The sequence below is a fragment of the Poromitra crassiceps genome, assembly GCF_964638095.1.
Source record: "Poromitra crassiceps genome assembly, chromosome: 25".
In the NCBI taxonomy this organism is placed as follows: domain Eukaryota; kingdom Metazoa; phylum Chordata; class Actinopteri; order Beryciformes; family Melamphaidae; genus Poromitra; species Poromitra crassiceps.
Window position 1 is genome coordinate 2,346,291 of NC_139649.1, and position 22,500 is coordinate 2,368,790.

The 22,500-nt window shown below is 45.8% G+C and overlaps 1 protein-coding gene across 1 annotated transcript in view; it reads right to left on the minus strand.

The window, feature by feature from the left end:
* Positions 1 to 22,500, minus strand: part of stab1 (stabilin 1) — a 118,758-nt gene that overhangs the window by 15,224 nt on the left and 81,034 nt on the right. The window contains exons 52-67 of the mRNA XM_083660983.1: positions 22,109 to 22,289; positions 19,027 to 19,176; positions 17,971 to 18,075; positions 17,728 to 17,844; positions 16,462 to 16,594; positions 16,140 to 16,200; positions 15,890 to 16,034; positions 14,483 to 14,616; positions 13,490 to 13,655; positions 12,925 to 13,031; positions 11,744 to 11,863; positions 9,630 to 9,764; positions 7,745 to 7,855; positions 4,467 to 4,613; positions 3,002 to 3,109; positions 2,476 to 2,535 (exon numbers count right to left, since the gene is read on the minus strand). Coding sequence (XP_083517109.1) covers positions 2,476 to 2,535; positions 3,002 to 3,109; positions 4,467 to 4,613; positions 7,745 to 7,855; positions 9,630 to 9,764; positions 11,744 to 11,863; positions 12,925 to 13,031; positions 13,490 to 13,655; positions 14,483 to 14,616; positions 15,890 to 16,034; positions 16,140 to 16,200; positions 16,462 to 16,594; positions 17,728 to 17,844; positions 17,971 to 18,075; positions 19,027 to 19,176; positions 22,109 to 22,289 — 1,980 coding nt within the window. The remainder of the gene's footprint in view (positions 1 to 2,475; positions 2,536 to 3,001; positions 3,110 to 4,466; positions 4,614 to 7,744; positions 7,856 to 9,629; positions 9,765 to 11,743; positions 11,864 to 12,924; positions 13,032 to 13,489; positions 13,656 to 14,482; positions 14,617 to 15,889; positions 16,035 to 16,139; positions 16,201 to 16,461; positions 16,595 to 17,727; positions 17,845 to 17,970; positions 18,076 to 19,026; positions 19,177 to 22,108; positions 22,290 to 22,500) is intronic.

Below are 22,500 nucleotides of genomic sequence, written 5' to 3' on the forward strand. Positions count from 1 at the left end.
GTGGCTTTGAAATGTTTCTGTGACACTTGTAAATGCGTCTGTATCGCTGATTTAGACGGCTTGGGAGTCAGAGTGACAGGCAAGTCTATGTACGGAGACTCTTGTAGGGTAGCAGTCTACACAGAAAGAGGAGAAACCGTGCTACTGACGGCCCTGCCTTGTCACGCCCCTCCTCAGTCTTACTGGTCCCCCCTCTGACCGGCTCCTCCTCCAACAAACCTCTCCACCAGCTTTACCACCATGAGCTTCCTCAGCTCCATGCAAAGGCACCTTGACTAACACCATTTACCACCTGCACAAAGACTGCCCACCAGACAAACATAAAATATATATATACACACACTCACAGACGACGTGCTGACGAATGAGAAAAGCAGACGAGCACCCAATTATGTTAGGAACCGGCCTCGGGGAACCGGACCGCAACCCAAAAGTGCCTCCACTCTTCCCACTCCCAAGGATGATCAGCCAAACCACCATCACAAGTTCACAAGTAGCAGGTTTAGTTTCAGAGCACAGCATGGCCCAAACACAACTAACCAATCAAACTAATCCCCAACCTTAAATTTACCTAAGAAAAGAAAATGATGGATTAAATAAGACACAGCTCTTACCTATAAGCTCCTACAAAATAAACATGAGAAAATGTTACAAAAAACTAAAGGGCTTCTGCCCCTACTTTCTGATACTTGGGTAAGTGTTATTTACAGTGTACAAAAGTGTAGATCTGGAAGGTAACTATTTACAGTTTAGACTGCACAGGTCTACCAAGATAAAGACACATCTTAATAAAGTTCTGCAGAACTACTAAAGTAGGTCTACACACAGTTCCTACCTGACAGAACACAGCAGTCAGCACAGCAGCCATCACCTTTGGGAATGAGGAGAGCAAGGGGCGACAGGATGGCATCAGCTGGCTTAAATGCTCTCCACCAGCCAATCAGCCAGCAGCAATCTGACACCTGACCAGGCCAATTAGGATGAACACCACCTGCATCTCATTTCTCAATCACACACACACAGAGGAGGAAAGGAATGATGAACACATGAGATAAATATACAAGGACTGAATGTGAACATTAGCTTCTGTAGCTAATTGAGTTTATAATGACTCAGAGCTTGGGAATAATAATACGTTCAGTTTTTTTCATTTTGAATACTTTTCACAACTGAAATCAGATCTGAGAACAAAGAAATGAAGACATAATTGACTGGACAAACCAGCATCACTTCAGTGTTTTATTGAAACAGCAGCAAGATTCCAGACAGAGACATGACATTGCAGTCTTTGGCTTAACAGTTACAGTCGCTATAAAACAAAAACCTCATTCTGATATTTCCACTTCAGTCAAGAAGTTGGGGGTGCTACACAAGACAAGCTCAATCAAGCACTGATTCAGTGTTTTAAAGGATTTATATTCCCATTTGACCTGTTGTTGGACATCTTTTAGGGCTGCAACCAATGATTATTGTTATTGTCGATTAAGCTTGTTGATTATTTTCTTGATTATTAGTTGTTTGTTTGATGTATAAAATATCAGAAAATTGTGAAAAACATCAATCAGTGTTTCCCAAAGCCCAAGATGAAATCCTCAAATGTCTTGTTTTGTCCACAACCCAAAGATATTCAGATTACTGTCACAGTGTAAAGAAACCAGAAAATATTCACATGGAATCAGAGAATTCTTCTGATATTGATTTATTTATGATGCCACTGCTTTGAGTGACATCACTGGTCCACAACTTAGCTCAAATCAATTGTCAACTGTCAAACTAAATGAATACATGCAAAACTGTTCAGGTTTTGGATGTGAGATCATGTGCAAAATAAAGCAGCATCGTTTTTCAGTAAGTTCTCATTTGAGTTTGTAGAATATGATGTGTACCAGGCCATCTCTGCAGCACTACAATATCTTAAATGCTATTTTGACACATTTGACCTTTAACAAATATTGTGCCTCTTGTGATTTGAAATTTGCAGTAGGCCGTATTGCGATTTAGATTTTGCTTTAATTATTAATTGTTCAGCCCTACCCGCTGCATTTTTCACATTTTCAAAATGACTGCTAGCTGTTAGCTACGTTAGCTAAAATTAAAAGACCCACTGTTTGTTCCAGACTGATTGGTCCAGATGGTGGAATATGTTTATATTTGTTTATTGTTGATTTGATCACCTGTGTACTATGGAAATGGATTTGAAATGCATTCTGTGATAATGCTGTTAGTACAGCTAGTGTTGTCACAGCTGTATCTCCTTCTCTTCCACAGATTCAAACAGATTAAAGCCACAGCGAAGTGAAGTGTTACCCAGCTGTTTACTGGCAGCCATTTTGTATTTCTCCCAGAGATAGTTTGGTTTAATGAGACTGTTAGTTGGTTTATTTATGGATACAGATGAGCCTGAATGAGGCCTAAACCGGAAACGGAGCCACAGTCTGAACTCTGCTGGTGTCAGTCCAGCTCCAGGATCTTCACAGGTTCTGCCGCCTCCTCTGGCATCACTCCCTCATCTGGCTCCACTCCCTCATCTGGCTCCTGGAGGAAGGAGAGATGGTGACGTCAAACCACGAAGCAGCAGAGAAATAAGAGCTGAAGGGAATGGCCAATGCTAGAATGGATCGGCCAGAGGGACATGAGTGATGATTGGTTGGGTTTAGGCATTGGGAGGACATAGGTGTCATTGTCCTCGACGCTGCATTACATGTTCGCTGTCCCGCCCTCTGTCACGGTCACATTCTAAAGTAAAAATCAAATACCGCTTAATAATCAGTTTAGGGGTTGGGTTTAGGCATGGAGAGTGATGATTGGTTGGGTTTAGGCATGGAGAATGTTGATTGGTTGGGTTTAGGCATGGAGAGTGATGATTGGTTGGGTTTAGGCATGGGGAGTCATCGCAGGTCATCTTCAGAAGACGAAGTCTTTCATCAATATTATCATTATATAATATCAGTATTCATCTTTTATTTGGTCCACGTTGCTGTAGACAGATCTTCGGACTCACCGTGCTGAAAGGCTCAGTGAAGGCCCGGGCGCCGCTGTACAGTGGGTTGGGGATAGACACCAGCGCCGGCTTGGCTCCGCCCTCCGAGGCCACGCCCTCGTCCTCGTTCTGCCACACACAAACACCACGGTCAAGACATCATGAAAAAGGATGGCCAATATTTAGCCTATCAGTGGGTCACATCATTTCTGCCTGGCTACCGTACTCACGCATGTAGCAACGGTCACTTCAAACTCTTCTCATTGAGTAGATAGATAGCAGCCTAAAAAGGCTTTTGAAAGTTATTTTTCATATATCCTAAATGTGTGTGATTTGGTTAAAGAGATAGTTCAGAGATACAGTCGTTTTTGGAGAATTTTACTGTTTTTCCCTTTTTTAATGTAGGCTGGTGTAGTCTGAAGTATGTCAACAGCAATATCAGGCTATCTTGGCTATCTTTGTTTATAATGAAGATTTTAGAACAATATATTTTTTATACAGCACTTTTCTTAACAGTTGTAACAAAGTGCTTAGACAAAGAGTCAAATAGAATAACAATAAAGACTCAAAACTAGGAAATAACACAAATGGAATTATGCAGCGACCAACAAATCGGTTGACTTCCAAATCAAAACAAAACAAAACAAAACATTCTTTTCCTCTTTCCTGTACATTAGTGCTACTTATCTATCTAGATCTCTCAATACAGTGGAACTGGATGGCACTCGGCTTGTGCTGCTCAAAGCACACACAAAAAGAACAACAGCAACAGCAATGTCTCTTTCCAGAAATCCTGACCCGGTTACTCAAGATAATCCACAGACATTGTTGTGAGCAGTTTCATGTAGCAACTATTTTCTTTTGTAGTTTGGTTGAAAGGAAATAGTTCCTCCAGAATCGTTGTCATTGCAATGACACTGACCGAGATTTCTTTAGAGCCATAGTGCTGTAATTCCACACAAGTTTTAATCGCGCGGCGCTACGTGCACACACGCAATACATGTGCATGTATCCAAGGCAGCCCCCAGCTCCCCCTGCTGAAAATACGTTCCCACGTGCCTGGCTGGTAGCATCCTCGTGTAGCCAATATTATGAATGAGTTACGGTTGCAAATCAATCAATGTGGCGGGAAACAATCCCAGAATGCAATGCGCAATCTTGCATTCTGGGATTGATTCCCGAGCCTAATGGATAAGTAGCACTACCGGTAAGAGGTAAAGTATGTACCGTATGTTTGATTTGATTTGAGGGTGAACTATCCCTTTAAAGATCAAAATCACAATGAACTTCCTCTGGAGATAAGATGGTCACAATCCCGGCTCCTGATTGGCCTACAGCAGCGGCTCCTCTAACTCAAATGAGCTGAGCCTGCTGACTGGACGCTTTCAATTCAAATGCTGCAAACTGGATCCTAATTGGACATATTTTAGTCATTCTTCAGTGAGCCAATCAGGAGTGAGTCCAGCTATGTGCGTGTATGTCTCACCCTGAAGTAGTGGAAGCTGAAGGGGCGGGCTCTCTGTCTGAGCACATAGCAGCCCATGCCGCCACACACACACAGCAGCAGCACACACACCAAGATGGCCGACATCGAGCCGCTGGAGATGGCGCGGCCACGGAAGGGATGGGGGACCTGAGGGAACACACACACACACACACGCACACACACACACACACACACGTGTTACTACACATATAAACACATTCTATTGACTTCCATTCATTTATCATCCAACTTCTTGATCATCACCACCAGGGGCCGGTTGCACCAAGTGGTCTTACGACTGGTCTTAAGCTAAGTTGGTCGTAACTTTACGACCTAACAGCTACGCCGGTTGCACCAAGAGGGCTTAAGCCTTCTTTTCACTACGCCCAGGCGCAACTCTTACGCCTGGTCAGGAGGAGGCGTAAGGGTCTAAGGGTAAGGGTGCCTGCCTGTAACAGAGATCTCCGTGTCTATCAGCGGAGACCTGCTGTAATTGAGTCCTTACCGTCCTCATCGTCGTAACGTCGCCATCGAAGCATGATGTTAGATTATAACGAACTAGTTGTGTGGCTTAGCCTTCCCAAATGTTGAGGGTCGTTTTTTAGAATTTAATACATAGAATTGGGAACGTTACATTCAATTTCATTCAGACTGCTTGGCACTAATCGCCACCATTTTCCCCCGGAGCTTCCACAGGAGGAGGGGGGTGGGAGGAGGGAGGGTGTAGTGACGCACATACAGTAGTGGGTGACGGCACGAGGCACATTTTTGGGCCAATCGGGGCACATTCCCCGGCAATTCACATGGACGCACATTGCTACAACCAGCGTAGTTAAGACCAGATGTAAGCCCTATTCGTGCAACAGGCGTAAATCCACTCTAAAGACTGGTCTTAACTAAGACCGACGTAGGAGTTACGACCAGGCATAGTTAAGACCACTTGGTGCAACCGGCCCCAGGTGTCTGAAACCAACACAGTTGCCAGAATAAAACGTGACATTTTTACATTTTTAAAACATCTGCATTTTACGTTTCTGCAAACCTACAATCTCAAGGTAAATTTGAAACAAAACTGTGGTTAATTTAAAAACCTGCTACCTGTCCAATGTTAAACATAAATAAAACAACTTTGGTTATATTTAGGCAACGATATGGTTTTGGGTTAGGCTTAAAGCCCCATTATGTAGCCTAACTATTTTACTTAATATAACAGCTTTTTAATCATTTTGATGGTACAGTGACTTCTAGTAGGGAGAATAGCGGCTCTGTCATTCCCACAGCGCCCTCTGAAGGCCTGTTCCTGCATTGTGCATTTTGGAGCCGCTTAACAGTGTCAAGTTGCCTGGGACTTTTAAGTCCATTTCCTGCACGGCTCCTTCAAATTAAAAGCTTTCCGCTGACAAACTAACAGGATGCTTTCATTTGTGAAGTACGTATAGGAAGTGAAACGTGTTTGCTAGCTTGATTAGCGGTGCAATTAGCGGCTTCTCTCACTGAAACAAGTCGAGACAAGAACAATTGGGGATATTTGGAGCAATTTGTTTTCCCAGCGAATCAGTTACCGGTATGTATGTACACTGCAGAAATGTAAGCAAAGTAGAGAGTATAAGCAGAAACTGTAAAATAAGGCTGATATTTCCACCCCGACCACAACACCCTTACTGGCCACCACGCTCTTCAATAGCAGACTCTACAACGTTGATACACACGTATCTAGAAATGTGATATACAACATATATTTTGCCAATGTTTTATTCTGGCGACCAGGCTGCTGAAACAGATGCACACAACACACACAGACTTTATCAGGCCAACTCTAATAACCATGGCAACAGCTACAATCTACTGCCTCATCGCCGTGGAGACGAGACTGCGTTTCAGCTGGGTCGACAGCAGCAGCTTTATTTCCCCTGAGGATGATAAAACTCAGCCAATCAAAATCAATCATTGAGGTGAAACACCCAATCAGAAGCCTCCACCCTGTCCTGAGGCGGTAAGTCCCACAGTTAAAGATGTAAACGTCACTGCCCACATACTTCCATGCGTCTTTCACGTTGGTATCATGTTAAGCAATAGATCCACTAGTGGGCAGTAGAGAGTCAGATGTGTGAGTGTGTGTGGTAGGCTACTGCTCCGTTTCATCCGTATCCATAAGCTTTCAGAAAACGTGCAGAATTACGCAAGAAATGAACGCAGAGTACGGACAGAAAACTTTGTCCGTATGCATATCCGTATTTAACGTTGAGCATAATTGGGCCATAAACTCACATTTCAGGAATAATCTCTGTCCATACTAAAGACGCCTGAAACTGCATATCACATGACCATTCACCTACACCGGGCATGCGCACAGGGTGGGGGGAGTAACGGTTCTAACGGAATAAATGTATTCAGAATACAGTATTTAAAATACAAAATATTATTTTTATTTTTATTATTTATTATATTTCTCTGATTGGATAGTTTGAGGTTGGCGCCAATTTTTATCCAATCAGAGAAAAGTTTACATTTTCTGGGAAACGGAAGGTCGGATCGCGATGCCTATAAAGGACTATGTATTTTTTCACCCTGAATCCAATGCTGCCATCCGTGAGTCTCTACAAGTTCTCTCTACTATTTCAGTGATTGCTGTCAGAATATAGAGCCATTTAACATTTATTTTAAGACAAAAACATCACCTTTAACATAAGGTAATTAGTGCTTTTTTGCACAAATCCCAGGAAGTGCAAAAATGATACTTGTTGGCTGTAAACGGTCAAATAGTGCAGTGTATTGAAAAAAAAGTGCAGATTTTGGACTTCCAGCCATTTCACCCCCAAAAAATCATGAATGCCCTGATGTTAGGCATCCATCCTGGAGGTAAGAATTCAACTTTGTAGTTTTTACTGTGTTTGACTATTTTCCTTGTTTTGGCATGGGGGGGGGGGGGGGGGGGGGGGGGCACCTGGTGGTAACATGTCAACTGCATGAAATGTATCCCTATGGGTCCCTATGCCAAAATGGTGGATACACTATAAAACCAAATTTGAAATCAAGTTTGAAGCCTTACCTCCAGGATGAATGCTTAACATGAGGTAATTCATGTTTTTGGCTGGAAGTCCAAGAAAAGGCACTTTTTTGCTGTTTTGCATGTAAAAAGGCCTTTTTACATGCTTTTCAATGGGGAAATGTTCTTCAATCTAACACTACAAAAAAAACTGTTCCAGCCATCTGTGCTATGAGCATTGTGTTAAGGAGAGAGAACGGAGATCTTGGGACGGGTCTCCATGGTGACTCACCGGCGGTGGGGGCGGGGGCGCCGTCAGCGGAGCGGCGAGGACGTGGATGATGCCGTTGACGGCGGGAATGTCCCAGTCCAACAACAGCTGCAGGTTCACCAGCTTACGACTCTGAAGAAGAAGAATCAGCAAATTTTCTTATTTTAAATGTCGGCCATGTTGTTGTGGTTGAAGTGACCTTTCCTATGTCCCACCCATTTTCGCTCTGTGCTCCAATAGAGTCAAAGTCACGCCCACTTCCGGTTTAGGCATACGAACCAAGAGCTTTCACCTGCATTGTTTTTTCCATAGACATTGCGTAAAATGCTTATACAAAATAGTTTTACCTGGTCAAACCACGCGATTCAGCTATATTTAGAATCAGGCGAGACCATAGAACATTTCACTCGGACCAAAACTTAAAAACAAAACAAACGTCTATTTATTCATTTTTAATCCGCTATTTTTTCTTAAGTTTTGGTCCGAGTAAAATGTTCTATGGTCTCTCGTAATTGCAAATAGCTGAATCGCTTGGTTTGCCGAAGTGAAGCTAAAGTAAAGTTTATAAGCATTTTATGAAATGTCTATGGAAAAAAGAATGGCAGATTAAATATCTGGGTGGATATGCCTAAACCGGAAGTGACTTTGACTCTCTATAACAGTTGAGCAAGCTTGGTACCAGCAGAACCTCGCTTAACTTTCCTGTTATACTTATAGGTTCAAAGGTAACATTACTAAGTCATGTTACATTGGTATCACAATCTTCAGTTCACGGATACATGAATGTACATTGTAGTCAAATCTTAAGTTAGCTTGCAAAATGCTAGCTAACTAGCTAGCTAACCTATAGTTACATCAAGATGAGTTAGACTAATATCAGACCACCAACTTCCTAACGATAATTCATGCAATCTTAAAAATATGTCAGTAACCAACCTACAGAATCTGTCCTTTTCCAATTCCCTTTAACGTTACCACAGAAATAAGGAGGTTGGTGACCTCACATTAGGCTAACTCCTCTTGATGTAACTATATGTTGGCTTAGCCTGGGTAAACCCAGCCTCCACATGACGTCTATCTATGTGCTATCAGTCACTAGCTTTTTTGTGACTTTTTGTGTCTTGTGACTGATAGCACATAGATAGAGGTCACGTGGAGGCTGGGTTTACCCAGGCTAATGTTGGCTAGCTCGTTAGCTCGTTAGCTAGCATTTTGCAAACATTAGCTAACTTAAACCTCCCATTCTACTTAGAGCACATGTGTCAAACTCAAGACCTGCGGGCCAAATCCGGCCCGGCACCTCATTTTATGTGGCCTGCGAGAACTAGCAAAGAATACAATTTGCGCAATACAATTCTAATTCTAATTAGTTCTAATAGTTGTAGGGTACTAGTTGTCTGTCTGCCATTATTTTTCCTATACTTTTGCTTTCAGAGCTAGTTATTAATTGTTAAGTTATTACTAAAAAACAATAATAATCTAATCAGAGGCAATTATGTAATATGATAACATGTAGGCCAGATACATTTATATCATGTTACATTTACAACCGGCCCTTTGAGGGCAAACAATGCTGATGTGGCCCAGAATGAAGTTGAGTTAGACACCCTGTAGAGTTTTGGCTGTTAGAGCGTAAAGCGGCTGGACTTAGGAAAGGTTTTGTGTGTGTGTGTGTGTGTGTGTGTGTGTGTGTGTGTGTGTGTGTGTGTGTGTGTGTGTGTGTGCGTGCGTGCGTGCGTGCGTGCGTGCTGTGTGTGTGTGTGTGTGCGTGCGTGCGTGCGTGTGTGTGTGTGTGTGTGTGTGTGTGCTGTGTGTGTGTGTGTGTGTGTGTGTGTGTGTGTGTGTGTGTGTGTGTGTGTGTGTGTGTGTGTGTGTGTGTGTGTGTGTGTGTGTGTGCGTTCCTGACCTGGTTGTTGCCATGGGTAACGGTCAGGTTGAAGCCCAGCATGGATGTGATGACTTCCTGTTGTCTCAGGTCCTGGTAGAGTCGTCTGCCGTGATTGGCCAAGATGTGGTATTCTAGATCTCTACCAGAGAGAGTCTACACACACACACACACACACACACACACACACACACACACACACACACACACACACACACACACACACACACACACAAAGAGAACATAACATAATCTCGATGACTCCACATATTTTGGACAGAATCTATTAGCAGCACTTTAAAGGGTAGCCGATGTATGAACACTTTCCCCGCCATTGACGTGATTTCCAAGTTAGGAGTGTTTTGAATCTACCAGATGTTTCTGTCCACATACCAATTTGTTTCAATCATTCTTTTTCACCTTCACGGCCAGGCAAAACCTACCATGCCTGGAGTGAGAAGGGGCTGGTTTCCATCAGAGACCTATACATAGATGGTCAATTCATATCCTTTGATCTTCTGAAGAGGAAATTTGAGTTGCACGCACTTGTACAGATACCTACAAATCAGAGATTATGTTCGATCCAAGATTCATGACTTTGTAGTGCTCCCAAATGAACATGCATTTTTCGACGTTTTGCTGAGCCCTCCTCACTCCAAGCATCTCATTTCTAGATTTGTATGTCTGTTTGACAACTGCACCATGGCCTCTACTGAGAGGATTAGAGAAATGTGGCAGGGGGAACTTAATATAGATTTATCTGACATGATATGGGACAGGAGTCTGTCTGTGATACAACTCTGCTCAGTTAATAGCAGACACCAGCTGATCCAATTTAAAGTCGCTCATGGTCTTCACTATTCTAAGCATAAGTTGCATAAAATCTACCCTTCTGTCTCTCCACTGTGTGACAGGTGTCAGAGGGCACTCTGTCTCATGCCTTTTGGTTCTGCCCTTCACTAATGGGATTCTGGGCCAGAATGTTTGATTGGCACTCTAAGGCCTACAAAATAACCCTCCAGCCGGAGGCAGAACCCGCCTGGTTCTGGGACTGGTTCTAAGTGTCCGGACGTCTGGAGCTCATCTGACGGCTGAAATGTACACAGTGTTATAGAGCTCATGATCTGGATGACTAAAGTACCTGAGAGGAGAAGTAACTTGTGTACTTGTGTTTGCCAGCGCCTGGTGGAAAAAAGGTTTGATCGACTGTCACAAATCCGTGTTATCACCATGTCAGCTGGGTCAAAGCGCTGTTTGAGTAGCACGCTGGAGCTTTTCCTCTGCCTGCTGGTTTTGGCCGACCATCACAGTCGTTTCTGTGTTACTGTGGAAGTGCTGTAGTGTTTCACAAGGTGAGTAGCACAGACCCATCGGTCATATAACAGTGAAAACACAGATTGACGTGGTATCATGTCATTGGCGGGGAAGCGTTGTCTCATAAATGACGTAAAAACACGCCAATGGCGGGGAAAGAGTTAGTGAGGTGTGACCTGGTTGGTTAGTGAGGTGTGACATCAGACCTGAGGTGTGACCTGGTTGGTTAGTGAGGTGTGACATCAGACCTGGTTAATGAGGTGTGACCTGGTTGGTTAGTGAGGTGTGACATCAGACCTGGTTTAAAGAGTTAATGAGGTGTGACCTGGTTGGTTAGTGAGGTGTAACATCAGACCTGAGGTGTGACTTGGTTGGTTAGTGAGGTGTGACATCAGACCTGAGGTGTGACCTGGTTGGTTAGTGAGGTGTGACATCAGACCTGGTTAATGAGGTGTGACCTGGTTGGTTAGTGAGGTGTGACATCAGACCTGGTTTAAAGAGTTAATGAGGTGTGACCTGGTTGGTTAGTGAGGTGTGACATCAGACCTGAGGTGTGACCTGGTTGGTTAGTGAGGTGTGACATCAGACCTGAGGTGTGACCTGGTTGGTTAGTGAGGTGTGACATCAGACCTGGTTAATGAGGTGTGACCTGGTTGGTTAGTGAGGTGTGACATCAGACCTGGTTTAAAGAGTTAATGAGGTGTGACCTGGTTGGTTAGTGAGGTGTGACATCAGACCTGAGGTGTGACTTGGTTGGTTAGTGAGGTGTGACATCAGACCTGAGGTGTGACCTGGTTGGTTAGTGAGGTGTGACATCAGACCTGGTTTTGGCTGAAGCCGGCGTTGTGAGGAACAAACAGCGTGACCTCCGACCTCCTGTGGGACAACAAGTCCACGAGCTGCCGGCCTGCTGAGGACGAGTCACTATAGTCTAACAAGAACTAGAGAGAGAGAGAGAGAGAGAGAGAGAGAGAGAGAGAGAGAGAGAGAGAGAGAGAGAGAGAGAGAGAGAGAGAGAGAGAGAGAGAGAGAGAGAGAGAGAGAGAGAGAGAGAGAGAGAGAGAGAGAGAGAGAGAGAGGGGGGGGGGGGGGGGGGGGGTTAATTATCATGTGACCAGAAGGGAGGCAGAGCCTCTTTATCTGTGTGTTTTCTTGCAGGTCATTAAAGGAGCAGAGTCATCTTTACTTCTGGTTTCCCACAGCTCAGATGATCTACTGTAGGAGAGGCAAGGAGATGGACTCCGCCCCTTTCTGTGACATATTTGTGACGGTAAAGTTATTGCATGAATTAACGGAGCTTCTGGGTGGTCAATCGCTATATTAGTCGTGTTACCAAGCAAGCTAAACGCCAGCCAAAAGTCAAAATATTTTTTCCACAGTCATTTTGTGCATCGCTTTTTGCTCCAACTCGACGTATATTCTGGTAGCCACGCAGAGCTATCAGGTCTTCTGCAGTAAGTTTCGTGGTAAACGGCAGCTAACATAACAAGCTAATACAACAAGCTAATGCTAACGTAAAAGGTCCCTCCATGAAGCAAAAACACAGCCCAACTCTAGTTTCCCCATGACACATTGCTGCTGTTTGCCCAGATGGGCTTCACTAGAAAAATATGTTTGTCTTTTTCTGCTTAGGTGGACTTGTTACTGGACTCGGTGTTGTTGCAGGTTGTTTGTTGATGTTCGTTGACTGCATTAGCTAACGTTAGCCTGCGTGTATCGTCTTCTTCGCTGGTGGATTTACTGGCTGAAGCGCTAAGAGGCAGGCTCGGGAGCGCACAGAAACATCACATCCGCCCGATTTTCCGTGAAATCTCAACCCAAGTCCTCCCGAACAATTCACCACAGCATAGGAACGGCTGGACGCAGAGAGACACGGGTGGTCTCATTTTTTAAGTTATGTTACGGAGCATCCACTCATTGGTAATAAAAAACACTTAATGTCACCAATTTCTTCCCAAATCTTACACATAGCACCTTTAAAACACAAACTACACACACTCACCTTGTAGAAGACAGAGAAGTTGGCGTATGTTGCGAGGACGCTGGTCAGGACGCCGTTACAGAACTCTCCATCTCCCACGTAACCAGAGGGACACACACACGACACATCTACACACACACACGCACGCACGCGCGCGCACGCACGCACGCAGGCAGGCAGGCAGGCAGGCAGGCAGGCAGGCAGGCAGGCAGGCGCGCGCGCTGCGCGCGCGCACACACACACACACACACACACACACACACACACACACACACACACACACACACACACACACACACACACACACACACACACACCCCCACACACACACACCCACACAGTTATACATTTCATATCTCTATGTAAGCATTGCTACACACAGATCATGATAATGTTATTTTCAATACACTTCTACACACAGACACACACATGAGTTGTATTTAGCCAATTCCTCCTGCTGTCCCGGTCGTTGCTTCACCCCCTCTGCTGATCTGGGGAGAGTTGTAGACTAGCACCTGCCTCCTCTGATACATGTGCAGTCGCCAGCCGCTTCTTTTCACCTGAGGTGTCACAGCTGCTAACTGACCTGTGAGCCGGTAGCAGTAGGCGTCGTAGCGGCTGGTGCGGTCGACCGGCTCTTTGTAGAGGACCACGCCCACATGGTTCTCTCCGCACTTCACAGACGGAAAACGAGTGGGATATCCCACCTGCCCGCCCTCCAGCCAGCCCGCCACACACAGGTGCATCCCCAACTGGAACAGACAGGAAGCCATGTCAGAATGATTGATAACAAATTGAATGGGTTAATACTCATAATATCACTATAAATATAACTACAAATACAGTACCTCTATAATATCTATATCCCTATAATTGACCTTTCCGTTTTTGCTCTGTGCTCCAATAACAGTTGAGGCAAGCTTGGTACCCGGCAGAACCCCGGTCAACGTTCCCTTGTCCTGTTATAATAGATATCACCAAGGACATGTCTGTTCAAAGGTAACATTAGTCATTCATATTACATTGTATCACAATCTTCACAAACTTACATTGTATATAGTCACATCTTAAGCTAGCTAATGTTAACAAAACGCTATAGCTACAACTAGCTAGCTAACGTATCGCTACATCAAGAGGAATTAGCCTAATGTCAAATCACCAAGTTCCTCCTTATTTCTGGCTAACGATAATTCATGTCATTTTAAAAATGTCAGCACCAAATCTGTCCTTTTACAAATCCTTTTAACATTACAACAGATAGAAGCAGGAAGTTGGTGATCTCATTGTTTTCCTAACATTAGCTAACTTAAGATGTGACTATAATACAGTGTAATGTGTCTGTGAAATCGTCATACCAATGTAACATAACTTAGTAGTAATGTTACCTTTGAACAGACGTGTCCTTGGTGATATCTAGTATAACAGGAAAGGGAAAAGTTGACCGAGGTTCTGCCAGTAGATCTTAGACTTCGGGAAGTTCATATCCTTTAGAATTCTAATAGTATATAATGAAGCGATATTTCCCTGTTGTGCATATGACTACTCTAACTGGTGTGTGTCCATGCACCATCACACTCACCTGCTGTGCGTCTCCCAGCTGTTTGAGGCTAGCTAGCGTAGCATTCTGGGCCTGGCACGCGGCGTCCGCCTGGCTGAAGTTCATCTGGTACTTCCCGTCTGGAGAGCGCAGATGGAACACTCCTGCTGTACTGGCTGACCAGGAGAACCAGGAGAACCAGGGGGAACAGAGGAACCAGTGTTACTGTAGTCTCACGTGGTCAGACCCACCGTCAACATCCGCAAGCTTCCAGCGACGGAGGGTCTGAATCACAAGTCTCTGAATCACAAGCGATTTCCGGATGCTGCAGGTGAAATCTGGTTAGCTGAGCTGTGACGGAAGTTACGTCATACAGCGCGTCATACAGCGCGTTATACAGCGCGCCTCCTCCCATATCACAGTCCGGCAAGGAAACACGTAGTGAGTGGAACGCCGTGAAGCACCGTGAAGAGACTAGCGACAGACCAAAAGGTAGCGAGAGGCTGTCTTGCAGGAAGAATGAGTGGGCGAGATCATTTAACGGCTGCGTTACAGGAAGTGTGCCAGGTCCACGGCGTAGAAGAGGCTCTCAAGGACGTGTTTGTTTGTTGCAGTTGTTGCAGTTCACCCGGGGTCGATTTAGCTGGAGCACACATTCCGAATGCACCGCCCACGAGGTCCCCGGTTGGTCAATTCATATGTCTGTCATGTATCCCCCTTTTTTTTGGCTTGGGGGGGGGGCGGGCGTTCACCACTTTTCAGAGTTGTGTTCCAGACATTGATATCATCTACAGGTGTGGCACTGCCAGACTAGTGTTACTGTGACTTCACACCATTGACTGTATAAAAGATTAATGACTTATCAGGAAAATGATCGCTTGAACATATAGCAACATGATGAGAACTACCTAAAATGAGAGAAACCATCTTTTGGGTCGGGGGAATTATTTGATCTGTACTTTTTAGTTTGGCTCATGTCCCATTGGCTAACATGGAGGGGACGGGACTTATGACCTATACTGCAGCCAGCCTCCAGGGGGCAATCGAGATATTTTGGCGTCATTTTTGGGGAGCTGTCCTGACATCCATATTTTATAGACGGTTTTCACCAGAGCGCAACCCCACAGCACTTCCTTTTTCTCAGCATTCCGCAAACTGCAGAAATATTCACTCGACATCGTTACTTTTGTTTTTGCCGCTCAGCTGTTTAGATGGTTTTCATGGAATGGTCAGTCCTGCACTTGAATGTTTTTTTTTCTTTTATGTCCATAGAAAACACTGCAACAGGAAGTGAGCGGGGGTTCAATTTAGAATGTTAAGTTAAAACCGTCTATACAGACAATGCTTCAGACTGTCATCTTTGGCTGTATTTACATTACAGGTCTTAGATAAGTCCTGGGGAACACTCCAGTGATACTGCGGGAACTGGTTCCATCACAGATGTGTTACCATGGTAATGCAGGTCCTTGCAGGAGGCCTTGGGGTCACAGTCCCCGTTCTCCTCCAGACAGCGGTCCACAGGAGGCTCCACCTCCTCCAGACACTGGACTCCATCACCCACGTACCCCGGCAGGCATGCACACCGACGCTCGTTCTGACGAGACGAACACAGAGGGTCGTTAACTGACCAATCACAGACAGAATACTAGTGAAGTTACGAGTTACTGTATGAGGGTTTCAGTTTAGGGAGGGGACTCACCGGGCCAGTGAACTTACAGGACGCAAAATCACTGCAGCCACCATTAGGCTCTTCAACACACCTGGTTTACAACAGACAGACAAACAGACAGACAGACATACAGACAGACAGACAGAATGGGAGACAGACAGAACGGCAGACAGAAGCATACAAACATTTTCAATCCATTAGATCACTATGTAAAAAAGCCACTGGATGAAGTTAAATTGTCTCCCTGTGAGTCTATAATAAATATGACAAAATGATAAAATAATAATTTCGTAGCAGCAAAACAGAAAGAAAATCACAGTAAACCGAGGAAAAATAACAATGTCGCGCCCACCTGTTAATAGGGTCACAGGAGAAGCCGTCTCCATGGTAACCGCTGTGGCAGGTGCAGTTAACAGACTGGCTGGTTTGATTACAGACTGCGTCCTGGTGACAGCCGCCGTTATACTCTGCACACAGGTCTGGAGCTGCGTTCACAAACACTGCTGTTACACTCGGTCAAACGCTATAACAGCAAAATATAAACAATATAAACACATCTTGCATAATTACACCTCAAATTAGGTCAATATAATCCGGAGTGCGCGGCCACTTTCGTCCCCGTGTCGGTCTCTCTCTGCTCCACAAACAAATATCACGGCAGTTTAAATATAGCAGCAAGCATGTAAAATATAACGCTGCACTATAGCAATGCTCTTCTAAACAAATCGGCTACCAAAATACATTCCCCTTCATGTCATGATTAGTTAGATCGGCAAAAGTTTGGACAGAGTGGATTGCTTCATTTTCTCATCCTCCAAGCAGTGCTGCTTTTCCCCCTCCATGACAGACAGGTAGGAGGACGATTACAGCCTCGACTGACAGGGGCTCAAAACTACGGTACGGTAACAACTTTTTATTCATCGGTTATTGTGCCTACCTTTTCCCTAAAATACTACTGGTTCTGTGCTACTAGTATTTGGTATCTGATGCCTGTAGTGCGCTATTCACCTTATGTAGCCACACCCATTTGACCCGGTTGTGTGGTCGTGTGACGACTTCCGGCTAAAAGAAAAAGAAAATGGCTGGCTGCTCCAATATCATCTAACTCTGAATTAACTAATAATTTAGCCAATTGTATGTAACATACCAAATAAAAGCAAACGGCAATGTCTAAGAATGCAACGCCATGTAACTGGCTCGTCTGCGGGTCTTATAAGACGTAAATGGCGCGAGCGCTCGGAGAGAAAACTATCTGAAGCTTTCTTTGTTGGAGTCCAGGTATGTTTTACAAGAAAGTGCTCGTCATTGTCGACGATAACGTTATCTGACCTGGCTAACAGTGGATACTCGCTTGCTTGCTGTGTACCGAGCTCAAAGTAGTAGGCTACATTCTTGGTTTTACCCCCTGCACTGTCCGCTATGACGTTCTTTCATATTTGGCGCCGTGACCGCCGGAAGTGTTAACCCGACCCGGAAGAATTTGGCCCACCCCAGCGTCTGAACATAAGGTGAATAGGAGCAGAAATTGACGCGCCTCAAATGAGGCACAAACCAAAATAAACAAGCAAATAAATAAATAAATAAATAAATACATGTGTGTCACAGGCAGAGTACGTACGTGGCTCTGGGCTGCAGAAGGTCCCGTTCCCTTGGTACTGAGACATACACACACAGCCGATACCTGGCACACACAGCGCCTGGGCAGCGCACTGCTGGCACTCTGCTGGTACCGTGCCTGGGAGGGAGGAGGGGGGGGGGAAGGGGAGGAGGAGGAGGGAGGAGGGGGGGTTGTATATTTAACAGATATGAAATCATGACATTCAGCAGACAGTGAGAGTTGGAGAATTGGAGGGGAACTCACCGGTTTGGGTCTCACATCGCGCGCCCTGCCAACCGGGCTGACACACACACTCTCCAGAACCTTCCAGACCGCCATCACACCTGCCATTCACTGCACAGTTACAGGCTGAGAGGGAGAGAGGGAGTGACAGAAAGAGGGAGGGAGAGACGGAGAGAGAGTGACAGAAAGAGGGAGGGAGGGAGAGACGGAGAGAGAGTGACAGAAAGAGGGAGAGAGAGAGAGAGAGAGAGAGAGAGAAGCTGTGACTTGATTGAGGGGTCGTCACATCCTCTGAAGGTTGAATTTGAAGACCGAATGGCGGCTGTCATTTCGACAGCTCCTTCAAATGCCGTCGAGAAATGTTGTCACGAATTTGGAGGATGTAACGGTTGGATCCTTCACGGCCCAACCTATCCCAGAATGCATTTCACACCAGCTGACAGCGATACCAACCTATCCCAGAATGCATTTCACACCAGCCGACAGCGATACCAACCTATCCCAGAATGCATTTCACACCAGCCGACAGCGATACCAACCTATCCCAGAATGCATTTCACACCAGCCGACAGCGATACCAACCTATCCCAGAATGCATTTCACACCAGCCGACAGCGATACCAGGGTCTCTTTATTCAGTTTTCATATTTTTTCAAGCGAGAAAGTAACCATATTATTTGCAGCCATATTTGGACAAGAGGGGGTTTTCCAGAGCCGCAGCGCTGCTTGCTATTGGTCCGTGATCAGTGAGCTGCACGATCATTGGACAGGCATCAATCACGCCCAAAACATTGTCTGCTTTATCATCTAGTTTATATATTTAAGAAAAATCATCCCTGCGTACAGTTGTTATGAATGGTGAAATTAGCTATATAGACCAAACCCCCCCCCCCCTTTTTTTTTTACCAGGCTGTAAACATGTTTATATCTGGTGTAAAGTTTGACATTTTAACATGGGGGTGAATTGAGAAGGAATCTCTTTTCGAGCCAGCCTCAAGTGGCCATTCGAAGAACTGCAGTTTTTGGTACTTCCACACTGGCCCCAATGCGACAAACCAAACGGCCCGTGGGTCGTACCGGTGCAGTTGGGGCCGTAGTAGTTGTTCTGGCAGAGCTGGCAGGCCGTCCCTATGAAGCCCTGGTGACACCTGCAGATGCCCGTCCGCGTCCGGCCGTCGTCGCAGTCCCCATGGCCACCACAGGGGGCCTCCACCCCCCCTGGACATGCTGCAGCACACAACAACAACAACAACAACAACAACAACAGAGTGAGGACGAGAGGAGAGGAGACAAACTGGAATGCATTAAAGTGGACAATAATATGCTTTTCCTCATTTTGTGTCATACTGGATAATGTTACAATGTTGGATGTTCATATTAAACATGGCCAAAGTTTCAAATAATGAGGTAAACGTATGTGAAAGTTGCCCCCGTGAGCAGACTGCTCTGAACGCTAGGTTTCCAGTGTTTTCTTCGTATTCTACTTTCGGCTCTAGGTGACGTCAAATAGGGCCTGATGACCTTATATGGTTATTGCTACGGCCCCGAGCACTGTTCAAACCATATCCTGTTCAAACCATATCCTGTTCAAACCATAGCCTGTTCAAACCATGTTCAAACCATATCCTGTTCAAACCATATCCTGTTCAAACCATATCCTCTTAGAACTGTCAACTTTCACCGGGTCACCACTTTTAGTACTTTATTATTCGTATTCAGCTTTTTGATATATAGCGTAGCGGTTCATAGTAGTTTTTACCTTCACAGTCTGGGCTGTAGTGGTTTTTACCTTCACAGTCTGGGCCGTAGTGGTTTTTACCTTCACAGTCTGGGCTGTAGTGGTTCTTACCTTCACAGTCTGGGCCGTAGTGGTTCTTACCTTCACAGTCTGGTCTGTAGTGGCTCTTACCTTCACAGTCTGGGCCGTAGTGGTTTTTACCTTCACAGTCTGGGCTGTAGTGGTTCTTACCTTCACAGTCTGGGCCGTAGTGGTTTTTACCTTCACAGTCTGGGCTGTAGTGGTTCTTACCTTCACAGTCTGGGCTGTAGTAGTTCTTACCTTCACAGTCTGGGCCGTAGTGGTTTTTACCTTCACAGTCTGGGCTGTAGTGGTTTTTACCTTCACAGTCTGGGCTGTAGTAGTTCTTACCTTCACAGTCTGGGCCGTAGTGGTTTTTACCTTCACAGTCTGGGCTGTAGTAGTTCTTACCTTCACAGTCTGGGCCGTAGTGGTTCTTACCTTCACAGTCTGGGCTGTAGTGGTTCTTACCTTCACAGTCTGGGCTGTAGTGGTTCTTACCTTCACAGTCTGGGCTGTAGTGGTTCTTACCTTCACAGTCTGGGCCGTAGTGGTTCTTACCTTCACAGTCTGGGCTGTAGTGGTTCTTACCTTCACAGTCTGGGCTGTAGTGGTTCTTACCTTCACAGTCTGGGCTGTAGTGGTTCTTACCTTCACAGTCTGGGCCGTAGTGGTTTTTACCTTCACAGTCTGGGCCGTAGTGGTTCTTACCTTCACAGTCTGGGCTGTAGTGGTTCTTACCTTCACAGTCTGGGCTGTAGTGGTTCTTACCTTCACAGTCTGGGCTGTAGTGGTTCTTACCTTCACAGTCTGGGCCGTAGTGGTTTTTACCTTCACAGTCTGGGCTGTAGTGGTTCTTACCTTCACAGTCTGGGCTGTAGTGGTTCTTACCTTCACAGTCTGGGCTGTAGTGGTTCTTACCTTCACAGTCTGGGCCGTAGTGGTTCTTACCTTCACAGTCTGGGCCGTAGTGGTTCTTACCTTCACAGTCTGGGCCGTAGTGGTTTTTACCTTCACAGTCTGGGCTGTAGTGGTTCTTACCTTCACAGTCTGGGCTGTAGTGGTTCTTACCTTCACAGTCTGGGCTGTAGTGGTTCTTACCTTCACAGTCTGGGCTGTAGTGGTTCTTACCTTCACAGTCTGGGCTGTAGTGGTTCTTACCTTCACAGTCTGGGCCGTAGTGGTTCTTACCTTCACAGTCTGGGCCGTAGTGGTTCTTACCTTCACAGTCTGGGCTGTAGTGGTTCTTACCTTCACAGTCTGGGCTGTAGCAGTTCTTACCTTCACAGTCTGGGCTGTAGCAGTTCTTACCTTCACAGTCTGGGCTGTAGCAGTTCTTACCTTCACAGTCTGGGCTGTAGCAGTTCTTACCTTCACAGTCTGGGCCGTAGCAGTTCTTACCTTCACAGTCTGGGCTGTAGCAGTTCTTACCTTCACAGTCTCGGCCGTAGTGGTTCTTACCTTCACAGTCTGGGCCGTAGTGGTTCTTACCTTCACAGTCTGGGCCGTAGTGGTTCTTACCTTCACAGTCTGGGCCGTAGTGGTTCTTACCTTCACAGTCTGGGCTGTAGTGGTTCTTACCTTCACAGTCTCGGCCGTAGTGGTTCTTACCTTCACAGTCTGGGCCGTAGTGGTTCTTACCTTCACAGTCTGGGCCGTAGCGGTTCTTACCTTCACAGTCTGGGCTGTAGCAGTTCTTACCTTCACAGTCTGGTCTGTAGTGGTTCTTACCTTCACAGTCTGGGCTGTAGTGGTTCTTACCTTCACAGTCTGGGCCGTAGTGGTTCTTACCTTCACAGTCTGGGCCGTAGTGGTTCTTACCTTCACAGTCTGGGCCGTAGTGGTTTTTACCTTCACAGTCTCGGCCGTAGTGGTTCTTACCTTCACAGTCTCGGCCGTAGTGGTTCTTACCTTCACAGTCTGGGCCGTAGTGGTTTTTACCTTCACAGTCTCGGCCGTAGTGGTTCTTACCTTCACAGTCTCGGCCGTAGTGGTTCTTACCTTCACAGTCTGGTCTGTAGTGGTTCTTACCTTCACAGTCTGGGCCGTAGCAGTTTTTACCTTCACAGTCTGGGCCGTAGTGGTTTTTACCTTCACAGTCTGGGCTGTAGTGGTTCTTACCTTCACAGTCTGGGCTGTAGCAGTTCTTACCTTCACAGTCTGGGCCGTAGTGGTTCTTACCTTCACAGTCTCGGCCGTAGTGGTTCTTACCTTCACAGTCTCGGCCGTAGTGGTTCTTACCTTCACAGTCTCGGCCGTAGTGGTTCTTACCTTCACAGTCTGGGCTGTAGTGGTTTTTACCTTCACAGTCTGGGCCGTAGTGGTTTTTACCTTCACAGTCTGGGCCGTAGTGGTTCTTACCTTCACAGTCTCGGCCGTAGTGGTTCTTGCAGCACTTGGGGACCCAGGAGGAGATCTGGCAGACCCTCTTGCAGCCGTTCTCCTCTGAGCCAAGGCGGAGCCGCAGGTCGCCCATGCCCCACCCCGGGTACCTGTAGCGAGAGTAGCCATAGTTCGGGTAGGGACATGGCATCGTCTTCCCCTGGAGGACAGACAGACAGTGGGAGACACAAAACCTTTGGAGTCTCTGTCAAGAGTTCAAACTGCTTGCTGAAGCCTTGAATCAGGCTGATTCAGGTGTGCGGAGTAGTTGTGCCTAAAGTTGCAGGACAGGAGTTACTTGAGGACCGGATTGGCGCCAGAAATAGGGTGATGTGATTTCTTCAGCTGCACCAGTTAAAAGCCTTACAGCT